The sequence below is a fragment of the Eulemur rufifrons genome, chromosome 24 (genome assembly GCF_041146395.1).
Source record: "Eulemur rufifrons isolate Redbay chromosome 24, OSU_ERuf_1, whole genome shotgun sequence".
Classification (NCBI taxonomy): domain Eukaryota; kingdom Metazoa; phylum Chordata; class Mammalia; order Primates; family Lemuridae; genus Eulemur; species Eulemur rufifrons.
Genome location: NC_091006.1, coordinates 9,519,601 through 9,534,113, shown reverse-complemented (window position 1 = coordinate 9,534,113; position 14,513 = coordinate 9,519,601). Strand labels below are relative to the sequence as shown.

General features: G+C 39.5%; 1 protein-coding gene across 2 annotated transcripts; it reads right to left on the bottom strand.

Annotated features, from left to right (window-relative positions):
• Positions 1-1,860: 1,860 nt before the first annotated feature.
• Positions 1,861-14,067, bottom strand: ZNF226 (zinc finger protein 226). Of its 2 annotated transcripts, XM_069457139.1 has the most exons (6): positions 13,945-14,067; positions 13,428-13,486; positions 8,659-8,720; positions 7,021-7,147; positions 6,282-6,374; positions 1,861-4,173 (listed from the first exon to the last, which is right to left on the bottom strand). In XM_069457139.1, exons 3-6 carry the CDS (start codon positions 8,671-8,673, stop codon positions 1,991-1,993), a joined length of 2,418 nt encoding a protein of 805 aa, XP_069313240.1. In that variant the 5' UTR covers positions 8,674-8,720; positions 13,428-13,486; positions 13,945-14,067; the 3' UTR covers positions 1,861-1,990. The 2 variants fall into 2 exon arrangements, with proteins under 2 accessions (XP_069313240.1, XP_069313241.1); XM_069457140.1 differs by lacking the exons at positions 13,428-13,486; positions 13,945-14,067 and adding an exon at positions 8,541-8,578 and having other exon boundaries at positions 8,659-8,709.
• Positions 14,068-14,513: the final 446 nt, after the last annotated feature.

Below are 14,513 nucleotides of genomic sequence, written 5' to 3'. Positions count from 1 at the left end.
ATAATGTCTTTCTATTTTTAGTAGAGATGGGGTCTCGCTCTTGCTCAGGTTGATCAGGGAATCTTTTTAAATTTTACCTCCCAAAGCTATTTTCACTCTCTATCTTCAGGATTTGCCCTCACCCTGTTACTTTGTAAAAAATTTTTTTCATCATTCCTTTTTACCACAGTTCAAGATTCTCTGCCATACAGAGCCTGGAATGACTCGGCCACTTCCTAAATCAGATCAAGATTGAAAGGACAACAGTGCTCTGGGCTACTCAGTCAGTAAGGAATCTGACAGGAATGAGGATGTATTTATTCCTACTCTTGAAACTACACTAAAATCTTCTAGGCTGTATTTGTGCCTAAGAAGTTTCAAATGCATCAGTTGTAAATACACACTCACACCAATGTATCTGTATCTTTGATTCATAGTTTTTATAAATGATTTCCAGACTTGCAATCCTTAATTTTGGCCTTATGTGCCATATGATGATAGATAACTTCTAACTGTAAGGGATTAATGTTCTTAGCAATTTTTCAAATTATATTTTATGTAATTTTACTACCTGCTTTGTAAAATAACAGTATTTTACTAAAATTGATGCTCACTGAAAATTAAAAATATATAGAAATGTGAAAAAAAAAAAAAAGCCTTGCAGATTGTCCTTGCCACTGCATACCTAAGGGTGAACAGCCTGTCACACATGATCAGAGGCACTATTGTACTATTCATTCATGTGGGCACTTATGAGTTTGACTAAGGTATACGATGTTCCTACACTAAACTTCTAAGTTTAGCATCATTTTCATGAATTTGTTATTGAATGAGTATATAAAAAATTATTTCCACTTTTAACAAAATTCAGCAACATCATTTGAATCTCCTAAGTTCCTATTCTATGATTTACAGAGCAAAGGGATGCACATTATATACTGATACATATGAACTCCTCTTCCAAAAGTATTCTTCACTCCCACTACTAAAACATGTCAGTCATGCCCCACTTATCAATGTGTTTGATAAAATTTATCAAATTCTAACAATTTTTGTCCTTTCTCAGAATGGGGAAAAGAGACTATGGGGTAGAGAATTTGACAAAAGTTATCTACTGCAAATAGCCTCTACCTATGTTTTGATGAAAGTAATGCTAAAGCCCTTAGAAGGCAATCGTGTCAAAGCCTGAATGAAAATGTGGAGAATAAGAAACTAATAATCAATTCAATATTTACTGTTTGTCATTAACTCTTCTGACACTTAAATGCCTGCCTTAACAGTGAATAATCAATACTGTACTACATAGTGTCCTATTACTGCAAGATTAATAAAACTGACTTTTCAGTCTATACTGTCACAAAAGATAACTAAATCTATGTAAAACTAATATAACATTAGACAAAGTCCAGAAAGATAGGGCCCAACTTGATTAGAGAGGCTAGGGGAGAACAAGAGCTAATCATAACAGGACAGTGCCAAATCAGTATTGCAGATTACAGTATTGAGTGGTTTTCTATATTCCAACTCTGTCTCCCTGAATTAAATTTTATTAAGGCTACTTTCAGGTTTCCTGTTTTGAATACAAATTTATGATATTCTGGAGGTGATCTCAACACAACTTTCAAATATTATTTTTCCCATTTATTAATATAACAAATATTGAGCACCTATGAAGTACTTGGCAATAAGATTATGTAGATCCAATAGTGAACAAAGTCTCCGCCCTTAACATTATAGTGGACACTAATTTTGGCATGTCCATGATACTTTTGTAAAAGACCTGACAAAACTCTTAGCCTAACACCTCTTTCTAAGTAGTATTTTATAAAGGTGAAGGTTGTGACTGAAGCCTTTAGGGTACCAATTATAAGGGTTCTCTGTTGTGTGGTCTCTGGACCACTGGGACATGAGGAGTTATGGCTGAAACACTGGCTTATTTGAAACAAATTATTTTTTCTTCTTTTGAGACTTGATTGGAAGAATTCACATAACACTTGAGCCTTCAAAAAAATCATTTTATAGAATTTTTTTCCTGTGTGGATTCCCTGACATTCTTACCACCTCTATTACTTTGATAGGGTTTATCACCAACATGGATCCTGTGATGAATTGTAAGATTTGATCGCCAACTGAAGCTCTTACCACATATCTCACATTTGTAAGGTTTCTCTCCTGTGTGAACCCTCTGATGAGACTGTAGTTGTGAAGACCGACTGAAGACTTTACCACACACATCACATTTGTATGGTTTCTCTCCAGTGTGGACACTCTGATGAAGCTGAAGGCTTGAGGCCTGACTGAAGTACTTACCACACTCCCCACACTTATATGGTTTCTCTCCTGTGTGCACCCTCTGATGCATGTCAAGATTCAGGCTCCACTTGAAGCCCTTCCCACACTCCTCACATTTGTACGGCTTTTCTCCAGTGTGGACTTTTTGATGGGCTTGAAGGTGTGCACTCCGACCAAAGCTCTTCCCACACTCTTCACATTTGAATGGTTTTTCTCCACTATGGACTCTCTGATGGGCCAAAAGATTTGAGGCCTGCCTGAAGACCTTCCCACACTCCTCACAATTATATGGTTTCTCTCCTGTGTGGATTCTACAATGAATTTTAAGATCTGCTCTACGACTGAATCCCTTTCCACATTCTTCACATTTGTATGGTTTCTCGCCGGTATGGATCAGCTGGTGGATCTGAAGTCGTGAACTCTGATTAAAGCCCTGCCCACACTCCTCACACTTGTAAGGTTTCTCTATACTGTGGGCCTTCTGATGGATTTGAAGATATGAACTTTGACTGAAGCCCTTTCCACACACCTCACATTTATACGGTTTCTCTCCTGTGTGGACTACTAGATGAACTTGATAATGGGAGTTCCTCCTGAAGCTCTTCCCACACTCCTCACATTTGTATGGTTTCTCTCCAGTGTGCACTCTCTGATGGGCTTGAAGATTTGAACTCAGAGTAAACCCTTTCCCACACGCAGTACATATATATGATTTCTCTCCAGTGTGGACTCCCTGATGGGCCTGAAGACTTGAAGGCCGACTAAAGCCTTTACCACATTCCTCACATTTATAAGGTTTTTCTCCTGTGTGGACCCTCTGATGAATGTAAAGATTGGAGCTACAAATGAAGCCCTTCCCACACTCCTCACATTTGTATGGTTTCTCTCCCGTATGAACTCTCTGATGGGATTGAAGATGTGAATTCCGACTGAAGCTCTTACCACATGCATCACATTTGAATGGTTTCTCCCCAGTGTGGAGTCGCTGATGGTCCTGAAGATGAGAGGCCTGACTGAAGGCCCTCCCACACTCCTCACAGTTATAAGGTTTCTCTCCCGTGTGGACCTTACAATGAACATTCAGTGCTGATCTACGATTGAAACCTTTCCCACATTGACTACATTTGTATGGTTTCTCTATCATATGGACTTTCTGATGGTTTTGTAGATGTGAGTCCTGATTGAATTCCCTACCACCCTCATCACACTTAAGTTTTTCTCCCATGTGAACTCTCTGAACAGGAAGAACTGAGCTATAATGAAAGCCTTTTCCATACTTGACACATGTAGGAGAATTCTCTCCTGATTGTAATTGCTGTTGAAGATCAAAGCCGGAGAGATCATCGAAGGTTTTTTCACACTTGTTACACTGGTAAGGTTTCTGTCCTGTGTGAATCATGCTATTCTGATCAAAGGTCAAAATCTTCATGTTGTCTTTTCCATAATCATCAGATCTATGAGATTTTTCACTTTTGTGTGCTCTATAATCATCATGGTGACGTGAAATCCAACTGATAGGGTCAACACCCTGTTTACACTGACATAGTTTATTTTTCATGGGAATTTGCTGGTATCTATTCTGATAATTCTGTGACTCAGTCCGGAAAGTTTTCCTCAAAGAATCTTGGCGTCTCAAAGTCAGAAACTGTGAATTTCCAGAATCACTGGGACCATCTACTTTATGATTTAATATATAGTTGTCATATTTAGAAATTTGAATAGACAGTCCTACCCCTACCTGGCAAGGGAAATCACCTTGCTTGTGAAACTGAAAATTATTTATCATGGGGTCTTGACACCTGGTTAAGTCATCTGCAATTTGTTGCCAGATTTTCCAACAGGAAAGCTCTTCATTTGTTCCTCCACCTTGAATAGTCCTTAACTCACTTTGACTGTTCTCTTCTGTAGGGACAAAGAATTCAGAGATATAGACAGGTGAGTCTTTTGTTCAAAGATCCAAGTAATATTTAGGACACAGTGTGAGACTTTAATGAACCTCAGGATGGTGCAGCTTATCTTTTTCACAACATAAAAAGGTTTCTGGTTTACATACTGACAGAAACCAAGAAGTGGTCCACTAAGCTCCCAACCACTAAGCACTGATGAAATCCATTTAAATACACAACTACTGACATACTATCTAAATCATTTTTTAAAAATTACATATCTTTCCTATCATAATGTACTATCAATAAGGAATAATATTTGTAGTGTTCATAGTTTTATAACTACAGCTCAGAATAGTGCCTGACAGTTAGTAAGTACTCGAGAAATGTATGTATAGATGAATCCCAGTTTGATTTCCAAGATTCTCTATAACTCCAAATTCAAGTTTAAGTTTGAGCCAAGTCATAGAAGCAAAAGAGCTTTTATAAGTAAGGTATCTGAAATACAAAAAGAACTGGGAAGTATAGTTTTGCTGAGAAGTTGAAAAGGTATACCTGAGGCAAGGTTACACCGAGGGGGTTAATTTTGAAGGAAAAAAAATCAAAGGCAGTAAAATCACTTGAATTCTTACAAAAATAATTCCTCCCCAAATGAACAGGCTCTGCTAAAACTGCTCAAAGAAAATCATACAGAAAGCATGTTATTCAGTTTGGTTACAACTATAATACTCTAGGTCCCTAAGAAGTGATTCTACTGGTACAGACAGGTAAACACACACACACACACACACACACACATACACACACACACGCACCCCACTACCCAGAGAAATTAGAATTAAGGACCTGAGAAATTAGAATTAGGTTAGAAGTTCATTGGAAGACAAAAAATATTTTGCAATATCCCTTATTTTTTCTGATTTGTTCACCTCCTATTAGTTATCTCCATGGAAGACACATTTCCACATGCATTAACTCATTCATTTATTCAACTAATATCTACAGAGTCCTCTATTTACAGGACTATTCTAAGCACTGAGAAGACAGCAATAAAGAAAGAAAATTGCTCCAGTCCTGAAAATTACACTCCAGTGAGAAGACATAAGTTATAAACAAGTGAACAAAAATACATGTGAAGTGATGATAAATGCCTATATACAAAATAAGGTAGGGAACAGAAAGTAAAGGGAGGAATGTGTTTTTATTTTATTTTTTTTTATTTTATTTTATTTTTTATTTTTATTTTTTTTTTTTTGACAGAGTCTCACTCTGTTGCCCAGGCTAGAGTGAGTGCCGTGGCGTCAGCCTAGCTCACAGCAACCTCAAACTCCTGAGCTCAAGCGATCTTCCTGTCTCAGCCTCCCGAGTAGCTGGGACTACAGGCATGCGCCACCATGCCCGGCTAATTTTTTCTATATATATTTTTAGCTGTCCATATAATTTCTTTCTATTTTTAGTAGAGATGGGGTCTCGCTCTTGCTCAGGCTGGTCTTGAACTCCTGAGCTCAAACGATCCGCCCACCTCGGCCTCCCAGAGTGCTAGGATTACAGGCGTGAGCCACCGCGCCCGGCCGGAATGTGTTTTTAATAGAGTGGTCAGAAGAGGCCTCTTTTGTGATACCAAAACTAAAGATCTAAATGAAGTGAAGAAGGGGCCAGGATGATTATAGGTCAAAGACTATTCCAGGCAGAGAGAAGAAAGGGCTATCAGGTAGAAGCATCCTCGCCAGGTCTGAAAAACAGGGAGGACAATGTGGCTGGAATACACTGAGCAAGAGGGAGAACACAGGAGATGTATTCAGAGAGGCAGTGGGGAATGAAGAGCAGATCATGTCGGACTCTGTCAGCCACTTTAAGTGGTTTTTACTCTACGTAAAATAAGGCACAAGGAAATTTTGAGCAAAGGAATAGTCCGACCTAAGGTCACAAGGATCACTTTGGCTGCCACTTGGAGAACAGACTGTAGGAGGGGAAGGATGAGAGCAGGGCAACCAGCCAATGGCTATTGCAAGAATCCAAGAAAGAGATCTGGCCATTTGGACCAGGTGATGGCAAGAGGAGGGAGGTGGGAAGCAAATCAGATGGACAGTTAACTGTAAGAACTCACAATTGCTTGGTTCTTACCTAAATTTCTATCTCTTTGGGTTGCTGTCTTCATCATCCAAAGCTTCTTTTCTGTTTCTATATGTGATGTATCTCGTTTGAAGGGTTGATGCCCTGTGAAAATGCGAAGTCACAAGGTGAAAATGAATACACAGGAGTTTAAATATATTGGCAGTTTGAGCTGCAACTGCATATTCAAGAAACTGAAAACAGTGGTTTTCAAAATGTTATTTAAATCATGACCCATTAAAGAAAGGCCATTTATTTCATGACCCTGACAAATATGCGTAAATAAATATTATGAAAACCAAGTTTAAATAACCTATTTTTAACTAATGTCTGTTTTCATTAACTTTCCTCCCACTGGTGCTCACACCCCTCGTGCATTTGACAAGAGTTTTTGCTGCAGTGTGTTCCATTCTTCCTAAGGAGCTCTGCTATTTTCTACCTTATTTTATTTCATTAAAAATTACTGGTGGGATTCAATAAATTGGTTTTATAATTCGCTAACGAGACGGGAATGAAATGTGAAAAAGAACAGACAAGGTATAAGGGTATTCTGTCCATTTACAGATCTTTTATAAAACACAAATGAAAAAGACCTAAAATATCCTGTTCAGAAAGACCAGAAACATCTTGGGTCTCTGCTTCCCATAGGAACCAGGAAAGGCAGGGCCCCATACTCAGGGAACCATTTTAAGAACCTCAAAGCCTAAAACTCTAGGGTCACAAAGACACTACAGACGGAGGCTGTCCCTACCCACTGAGAGCAGGTTCCTGAAGTTCTCTACCATCACATCTCGGTACAGCTTCCTCTGGGCAGAGTCCAGCAGCCCCAGCTCCTCCTCAGTGAAGGCCACAGCCACATCCTTAAATGTCACTGCTTCCTAGAACAAAAACACATGACCTCAATCTTATACCCAATGTCCACTGGACGAGGTGCAACACAGACAAAGTGGGAAGGATGGGTGGGAAGCTGCTCTGGATGCTGAGGTATTTGTAGTAGATTTCCCAGCCCTTCTCCTTCTCTCTTGCCAATGCCATACAATGATTTTCCTCAGTTTCACCAAAAGTCCTTCTACGAAAAAGAAAGCTTTGTATGTTTACCTGGTGCTCTCAGTGAGTACTATTGTAACTAAACTCCCTAGAACTCTAACTGTTGTATCCTGAACTTAAAAGGTTTTACTTTTTAATTAACACTGTCAATTTCCCCAGAAATGTTTACCAATTTAGTCCCAACAATGTTTGATGACACTTGTCTTCCCAAGGAAGTGGGAGCCAGGTGAGGAGTAGTGTTGTACATGGAAATAAATCAAAAGGGGATGCCAGGTCTCTGACTGACTCTGTCTCTCTTCTCCTGTCATGGTCTTTCACTTGAATATAACACCTTGACTCTAGATCCTTGGTCTCCCATGTGAACTTGAGCAGATTCCTCATTTTTTACAATGCTTTGTCATGTTTAAAATGAAGGTAAAACCAAGTATCTCTTCATACAGTTGCCCTGAGATGTAAACACAGGGACAGAGCACAAGTGCCTGGTCAGTCCTCTAATACCACCAGACTTTTTTAAACTAAGGTCACATATTACTTTGATTTAAAAGAAAAGGAAAAAAAAAAAAAAACTCAAAGTAAAAAAGATAGACCAGTAAATAAAACATACACAGGGTATGACTGAGGCATGGGTAAGACAGAATCTAGTTCTTATCATGAAAAAAAGCCTAAAAATATTTTTTCTGAGTGAAGCAACTGTTAAATCCTGACGTACTGTGCCATTTTTGAATATTCTATCAAAAACATCCTAAGTACTACATACAAAACATACCTTTTCAATTCTGAATACCTAATATGTTAAAGGGCAGCATTTTTAAAAAATTGACTTTTTTAGAAAAATACAGGAAAACTGTCACTACAGTTTCTAAAACAATAAAAATCCTAAACTACCTATATAGAGAAAATAGTTTAAAAACTGGGTACATAAATTTGATGGAAATATGACATAACAATGAATGTTACACATTAAATAAAAAATTTTTAATTGTATCTGTGTTATAAATGCAAATATATAACTTAAGTACATACAATGAAGAGATTACAGAAATATAAATACAGCCAATTTATAAGTGGGGAAGTAGTAAAGTAGAAGATGTTTCTTATTTCTATTAGTTTTTCTACTTTTATTTGTAAAATAGAAAATGATGAAATAAAATAGAAAATGATGAAATAAAACAAAAATTAAAACCCAAACCAGTTAAATTTTATTAAATGATCCAAAATAAGTACCTGGCACACTCAACAGGTCCTCAAATGCCTTGACTCTCCTTGAAAAAGAAACACATATGTCCCATCTCTGAGTACAAAAATAGTATTTTTAATAATGAGAAAAGGAAGCTCTCCTCACCTTGAACTTACTCATTTTTAATTCTTCCTTCTGGGGAAGCACAGAGTCCTAAGAAGGCAGAACTAGAAAAGAAGAGAGAAGTCAATGGAAACTGTTGCTAATCCCTGTGGCTGCTCCTAGTGAAGTAGAAAACATACTTGTTCCTCAGGATGGCTGTAGATACGGGGCTTCTGAGTAGAACGTGACATGGATCTCAGGCAGCCATCTTTACCCCTTTCAGTATACAACCTGCCCAACCACACAGTGGCCCCCATCACTGGTGTGCCTGTACTTCTCTGGTAGTGGAAGTTAATTCTTATTCTGGGTACGGTATGAATTGAGACAACATCTAAGAGTAGACTCTGAAATTGATACACATGGGTTAAAATCCTGGTACAGCTACTCACTAGCAGTGCCACCTTGGGGAAATTAACATCGCTTTGGCTCACTTCTGTCATCTGCAAGTGGGAGAGAAAAACAGTACCAACCGCATGGGATTATTTCAAGGTAGAAAACTCTGAACATTGTCAGGTTTCATATTTCTTTGCAACTACAGTAAGTAGAGGATAGTCTATAGTTTGAAATCATCCTTCAAAATGCAATTTCTACCATTAGAATATTTTAAGATGCCTAAGTTCACAGGTTGTTGCTCTGTTCATGTGAAAGTGTATTATACTACTGAAAAATCTCTTGTTGTCTTTCTAACAAGTTGCTTCCTCAATGCTGAACTAATAAAACCTAAGATACCGCAATTTAAAAAAAAGTTTGACAGTCCATACCTAATTTGAATGAAAAAGACAGGAGGAACTTGAGTCCATAATGTTATAAATAAAGCAATGTATAATAAACAAATGGTGAGAAGAGAAATTTCCTCTTATAGCCTAACACATAAACTAATAAATAATGAAAGAAAACTAGAAAATCATCAAGGGATGCTAAAAATTTTTAAGTTTGGTGAAGCATAAGATAGCTACATAGTCTTAAAGAATTAACTGCAAAAGGAAAAAGATAACCTGGTAGACCCTTATCCAAAGGAACAAAGTTAAGACTACCAGTGGGGGAAACTCACAAACCAACACAAGTCTTTTTACAATGCACTGAGAAAGATGACTCACCACTTTTGTGGCATCTGTCTGAATTTAATCATGAACAAACATTAAATGAAAAAATAGGAACATTTTACAAAATAATTTGCCAATACTCTACAAAAATATCAAGAACAAAAAAGAAAAATAAAATCTAAGGAGTCATTCTAGAGTCAAGGTGACTAATGAAATGAAAACTAAGTGCAATGCATACAATTAGACTGGGCCTGGGGGGGTGCAAGGGTGCGTTTGTACTCAAAGACTTTATTGGGAAAACTGAACAAATTTAAATGTGAACTATAGATTAGATAATGGTGTCTTATCAATGTAATTAATTTGATTTTGATCACTATCTCCAGCTTGCTCTCAAATGCTTCAGCAAAAAGCCAAAAACAAAATATAAATATGATAAAGTTGTGAAAGAAGGAAAAAAAAAAATTAGCTATGACAGCAAATAGCAGCAACAGCCAGAACTTGGTACTTTCAATTTATCAACAAGAATCAGACAGGGCCACTCAGTGATCATGGTGAGCAACATGGTCTGTAACACAGAGACGAATACATTCTACAATGACAAAAAATAACCAAATGACTGCCTCTCTCAGCTAACACAAGTGACTACTTCGTTAAAAGTGACAACTACAGTCTCATTTTGTTTCCCCACCTCCTATGTAAAAATTACTATAATATTCGGTTATCAAATTACTCAATAATGACAGTATCCAATCATACTGCCCAAAACTTTTTCCAACTCAGCTAATATAAGCCAAAAACCTACAATCAGCCCCTTGTAATTGCCTCTTACCAACACACCCCATGCATGATGATTCCCTGTGGTGTGTGGGCTTCTTTGATGTAGCAAGCTAAAACAAACTTAACTGTCCTTGGTTATAGGTATGTTCCTGGTGGTATTTGGCTTGTGGTCATCAACAGAGCAAATAAGCAACTGGTGAGTCTGGGTTAAAAGCATATGAATTTCCTTATACTATTTTTTGCAACTTTTCTTTCAGTTGGAAATTATATAAAATTAAAAAAAGAATCACGAAATAGTCATAGTAATAACAACGGTAATAAAAATAATTGTAATGGCAACAAAGATGATAATGATGACAATTATGGCAATAACATCTAACATTAATTAACAGTAACTAGTAGTTGATACTCCCACTTTTGGTAAAAGTGCTCCAGTACAAAAGAGGGCAATGAATCCACTATCCAAAGCCTGGGAGAAATGTGTCTTCAGGATTTCTAAGTTTCTCCATTTTGATAGACTTGCCAGCTGCCTTCTGCTCATGTCATAATTTTGCATAGAGACTTCACAGTTAATAGTATTTAGTGGGAAGGAAAAATCATTGGATTCAGTAAAGTTCTAATACAGCCAGCTCAGTTTCACCTGTGATATCTGGCAGGGTCAGTTTTCTAGAACTGAGTTTCCAAATAAGACTCTTTCCTGAGCTTTTCAAACTTTAAATGTGCACAGAAATCACCTTGGGATTTTGTTGAAATGCAGATTCCTGGGTCCCATCTGTGAAAATTCCAAATCAGAAGATCTGGGCATTTCTACTCAGGTGATGCCAATGCTGCTGGTTTGGGGATCACAGTTTGAGTAGGCCTACAGTTCACTATCAGTCACAAATAGCCCCAACTGAACAGAAATATTCACAAGAATAACCTGACAAAGTCGCACTAAAATGTTAATAATTGTTATCTTTACATGCGAAAGCTATGGGTAATTTAAGTTTTTTAAAAATCTATTTCTGTATCTTCTGAATTTTCCATGATTACATGTTACTTCTATATTAATTGACATTTAAAAAATGTAATAGTTGAGAAAATGACTTTTAAAAACTCAGAGAACAAACCAAACCTTGCTCTCAAATTCCTGCAGTAAAATCCCAACCTAGTTTCACATGATACTAGCCAGTTTCCTATGGCTCAGGGAGAATACACCAAAGAGATCACAAACTCAGGTCCAGACTCAGACTGCCTAGACTCCAACACATGCTCTGCCTCCTGGATGACTGACTATAGGCAAACAGGTGTGTCTTAGTCTCCTCACCTTTTTTTTTTTTTTTGAGACAGAGTCTCACTCTGTTGCCCGGGCTAGAGTGACGTGGCATCAGCCTAGCTCACAGCAACCTCAAACTCCTGGGCTTAAGTGATCCTACTGCCTCAGCCTCCCAAGTAGCTGGGGCTACAGGCATGCACCACCATGCCTGGCTAATTTTTTCTCTCTGTATTTTTAGCTGTCCATATAATTTCTTTCTATTTTTAGTAGAGATGGGGTCTCACTCTTGCTCAGGCTGGTCTCGAACTCCTGAGCTCAAACAATCCACCCACCTCGGCCTCCCAGAGTGCTAGGATTACAGGCGTGAGCCATCGCACCCGGCCTCTCCTCACCTTTAGAGTAGGAAAGATAGCACCACTACTTCAGAGAGCCATGATGTGGTGGAAAGTGTCCTTAGAATGGGACTTAGCAACTAGTGCTTCATTGTAATTGTAACCAGCTCCGTAAGCAAGAAAATGTTTTCTCAATAGCGTTTTTATTTCCTTCATATTTCTTTTTTTTTTTTTTTTTTGAGACAGAGTCTCACTCTGTTGCCTGGGCTAGAGTGACGTGGCATCAGCCTAGCTCACAGCAACCTCAAACTCCTGGGCTTAAGTGATCCTCCTGTCTCAGCCTCCCGAGTAGCTGGGACTACAGGCATACACCACCATGCCCGGCTAATTTTTTCTATATATATTTTTAGCTGTCCATATAATTTCTTTCTATTTTTAGTAGAGATGGGGTCTCGCTCTTGCTCAGGCTGGTCTTGAACTCCTGAGCTCAAACGATCCGCCCACCTCGGCCTCCCAGAGTGCTAGGATTACAGGCGTGAGCCACCAGGCCCGGTCTCCTTCATATTTCAAATGAGTTTTCAGGGTTCACATTGTGGCTAGGGCTGGCTGCTCTAAGTCACCTTGACAGTGAGTTTTATCTCAGTCCCAGCAGCTTAGCAGCTGTAGTCTCAAAATAGGCAGAAAATAGAAAGCTGTTGGTAAGATTTGCTGACCAGAACTTTGCAACTTTCTATTGCACTGATGCATTTCTCTTTTGAGTTTCTTTCCCAGAAATGGTGGAACCTCCTTGCAGCCATAAAATAATTACAAAGCCTCACACCACCTGTTTATCCCGAGAAGACAAGATAAGTGATACTCTACTACAGATGGTCCCCAAAGACCCCCTGAGCCTGTGCACAGGCTGAAAGAATGACCAATATTAACCCCTAGCCCATTATAATACCAAAATGTCCACCCTGGAGAGAGACTTATCTACCATTTTTTGATAGTGGGACGTATGTACTAGCATGATTTCCCACTGCGCTTGCGTGCCCTGCACTCCACCCCAAACACAGAATGATGCTCACTCCCCTCATGCATTATTCATTTTGCCTCCAGAAAACCCCCCTGACCCTGTTGGTTGGGGTGAGGGAGGCAATCTGAGGCAGTTCATACCTCCTCCATCCAGCAGAAGGGCCTCCTGCAATAAATCCTTTCTTCCTTGACAATCCTTGTCTCAGAATTGGCTGTCTGTGTGGGGAGCAACACTGAACCCCCCTTGTGGGTTCGTTAACATAATCACTTCCCATGCTCCAATATATGACCCACATATTTTCTGATTTATGTAAATATCTTCGTAGAAGAAAAATGACAAGTCTTACTCACGTGGGGCTCTGCTGCCTCTTCCTCAGAACAGTGTTTTTTTTTTTTTTGAGAAGTCAGGACTGGGGGAAGGAAGGAAGGTTGTGAAATATCAGGATTGTGTCTCCATCCCAGATAAATATTACAGTGCATTCCCCGGTACCAGCTAGAAGCAACCCTCTGCTTCCTAAAAATATCAAGAGTTAGGGACAAACCATACTCATGGGTTCACGGAAGCTCATTTAAAACTTTTTGTACTACCTCGTTTTTTCTCAAACATCACACTAGGAAGGTATTATTTTTATTTTCCTTTTACAGAACAGCAAACGAAGGCATAGAGGGGTTAACTAACTAGCCCAATGTGATACCGTATGAAGTGGTAGGACTGGCTTGTAGGTGGGGGAGTCGGGTTGGGGAGCGGACAGCTCCGGACACCCTCAAACCCGGCGGAGCACGACCCGCGCTGGCCCAAGCTGGTAAGCCCCCAACGCAAAGAAGTCCTGACCAGGGAAACACAAAACAGCACCCTCGCGCCTCAAACCTCCGCATTTAGCTGATCCTCCTTTTTCTCTCCATACGAAAGGCCGGTAGCTGTTGGCCTCAAGCACATTTCGGGAAAGTTCGGAAGGTTCCTGTGGAGCTGATCTGAATCACCAAAACCAAGGCAAAGATGGCTGCTACGTCGTCTGCCAAGGGCGGAAGTACCTGCGACTACCAGGAGCTCCGGGACTACACTTCCCAGAATTCCCCAGCACTGCCTCCCTAGCGTGGGAAGTGCCGAGGACTACGGGGAGCGTTTGGACCTACATTTCCCAGAATTTCGCAGGGAAAAAATATTTACAATCTGGACTTACAGTAGCTCAAGTATGTGAGACTACATGGCGCTCTGAACTACACGTCAAAAATGCTGGGGGGCAGGGGGGAAGGAGAAAAACTGGCAACAGTGCAGCCCTGCGGGACTACGCTTCCTGAATGTCAGAGACCCCTGATGCAGAAGTGGTCAGCTCCCTTGAGCTCGTGTTTTCACTTCCCCAAACCCCTTACTTCTCTTTGGGCAGTACTACAGTCTGGTTGTTTGGGCCCTCGCTCCGCCGCCCCCACCAAAATTCG

Coding starts and splice junctions, on each gene's coding strand:
- ZNF226 (XM_069457139.1), bottom strand. Junction 6,375..7,020: donor CAGGAACCTGCTCTCAGTGG/GTAGGGACAGCC, acceptor GCATTTTCACAG/GGCATCAACCCTTCAAACGA. Junction 4,174..6,281: donor CCAAAGAGATAGAAATTTAG/GTAAGAACCAAG, acceptor TTGTCCCTACAG/AAGAGAACAGTCAAAGTGAG.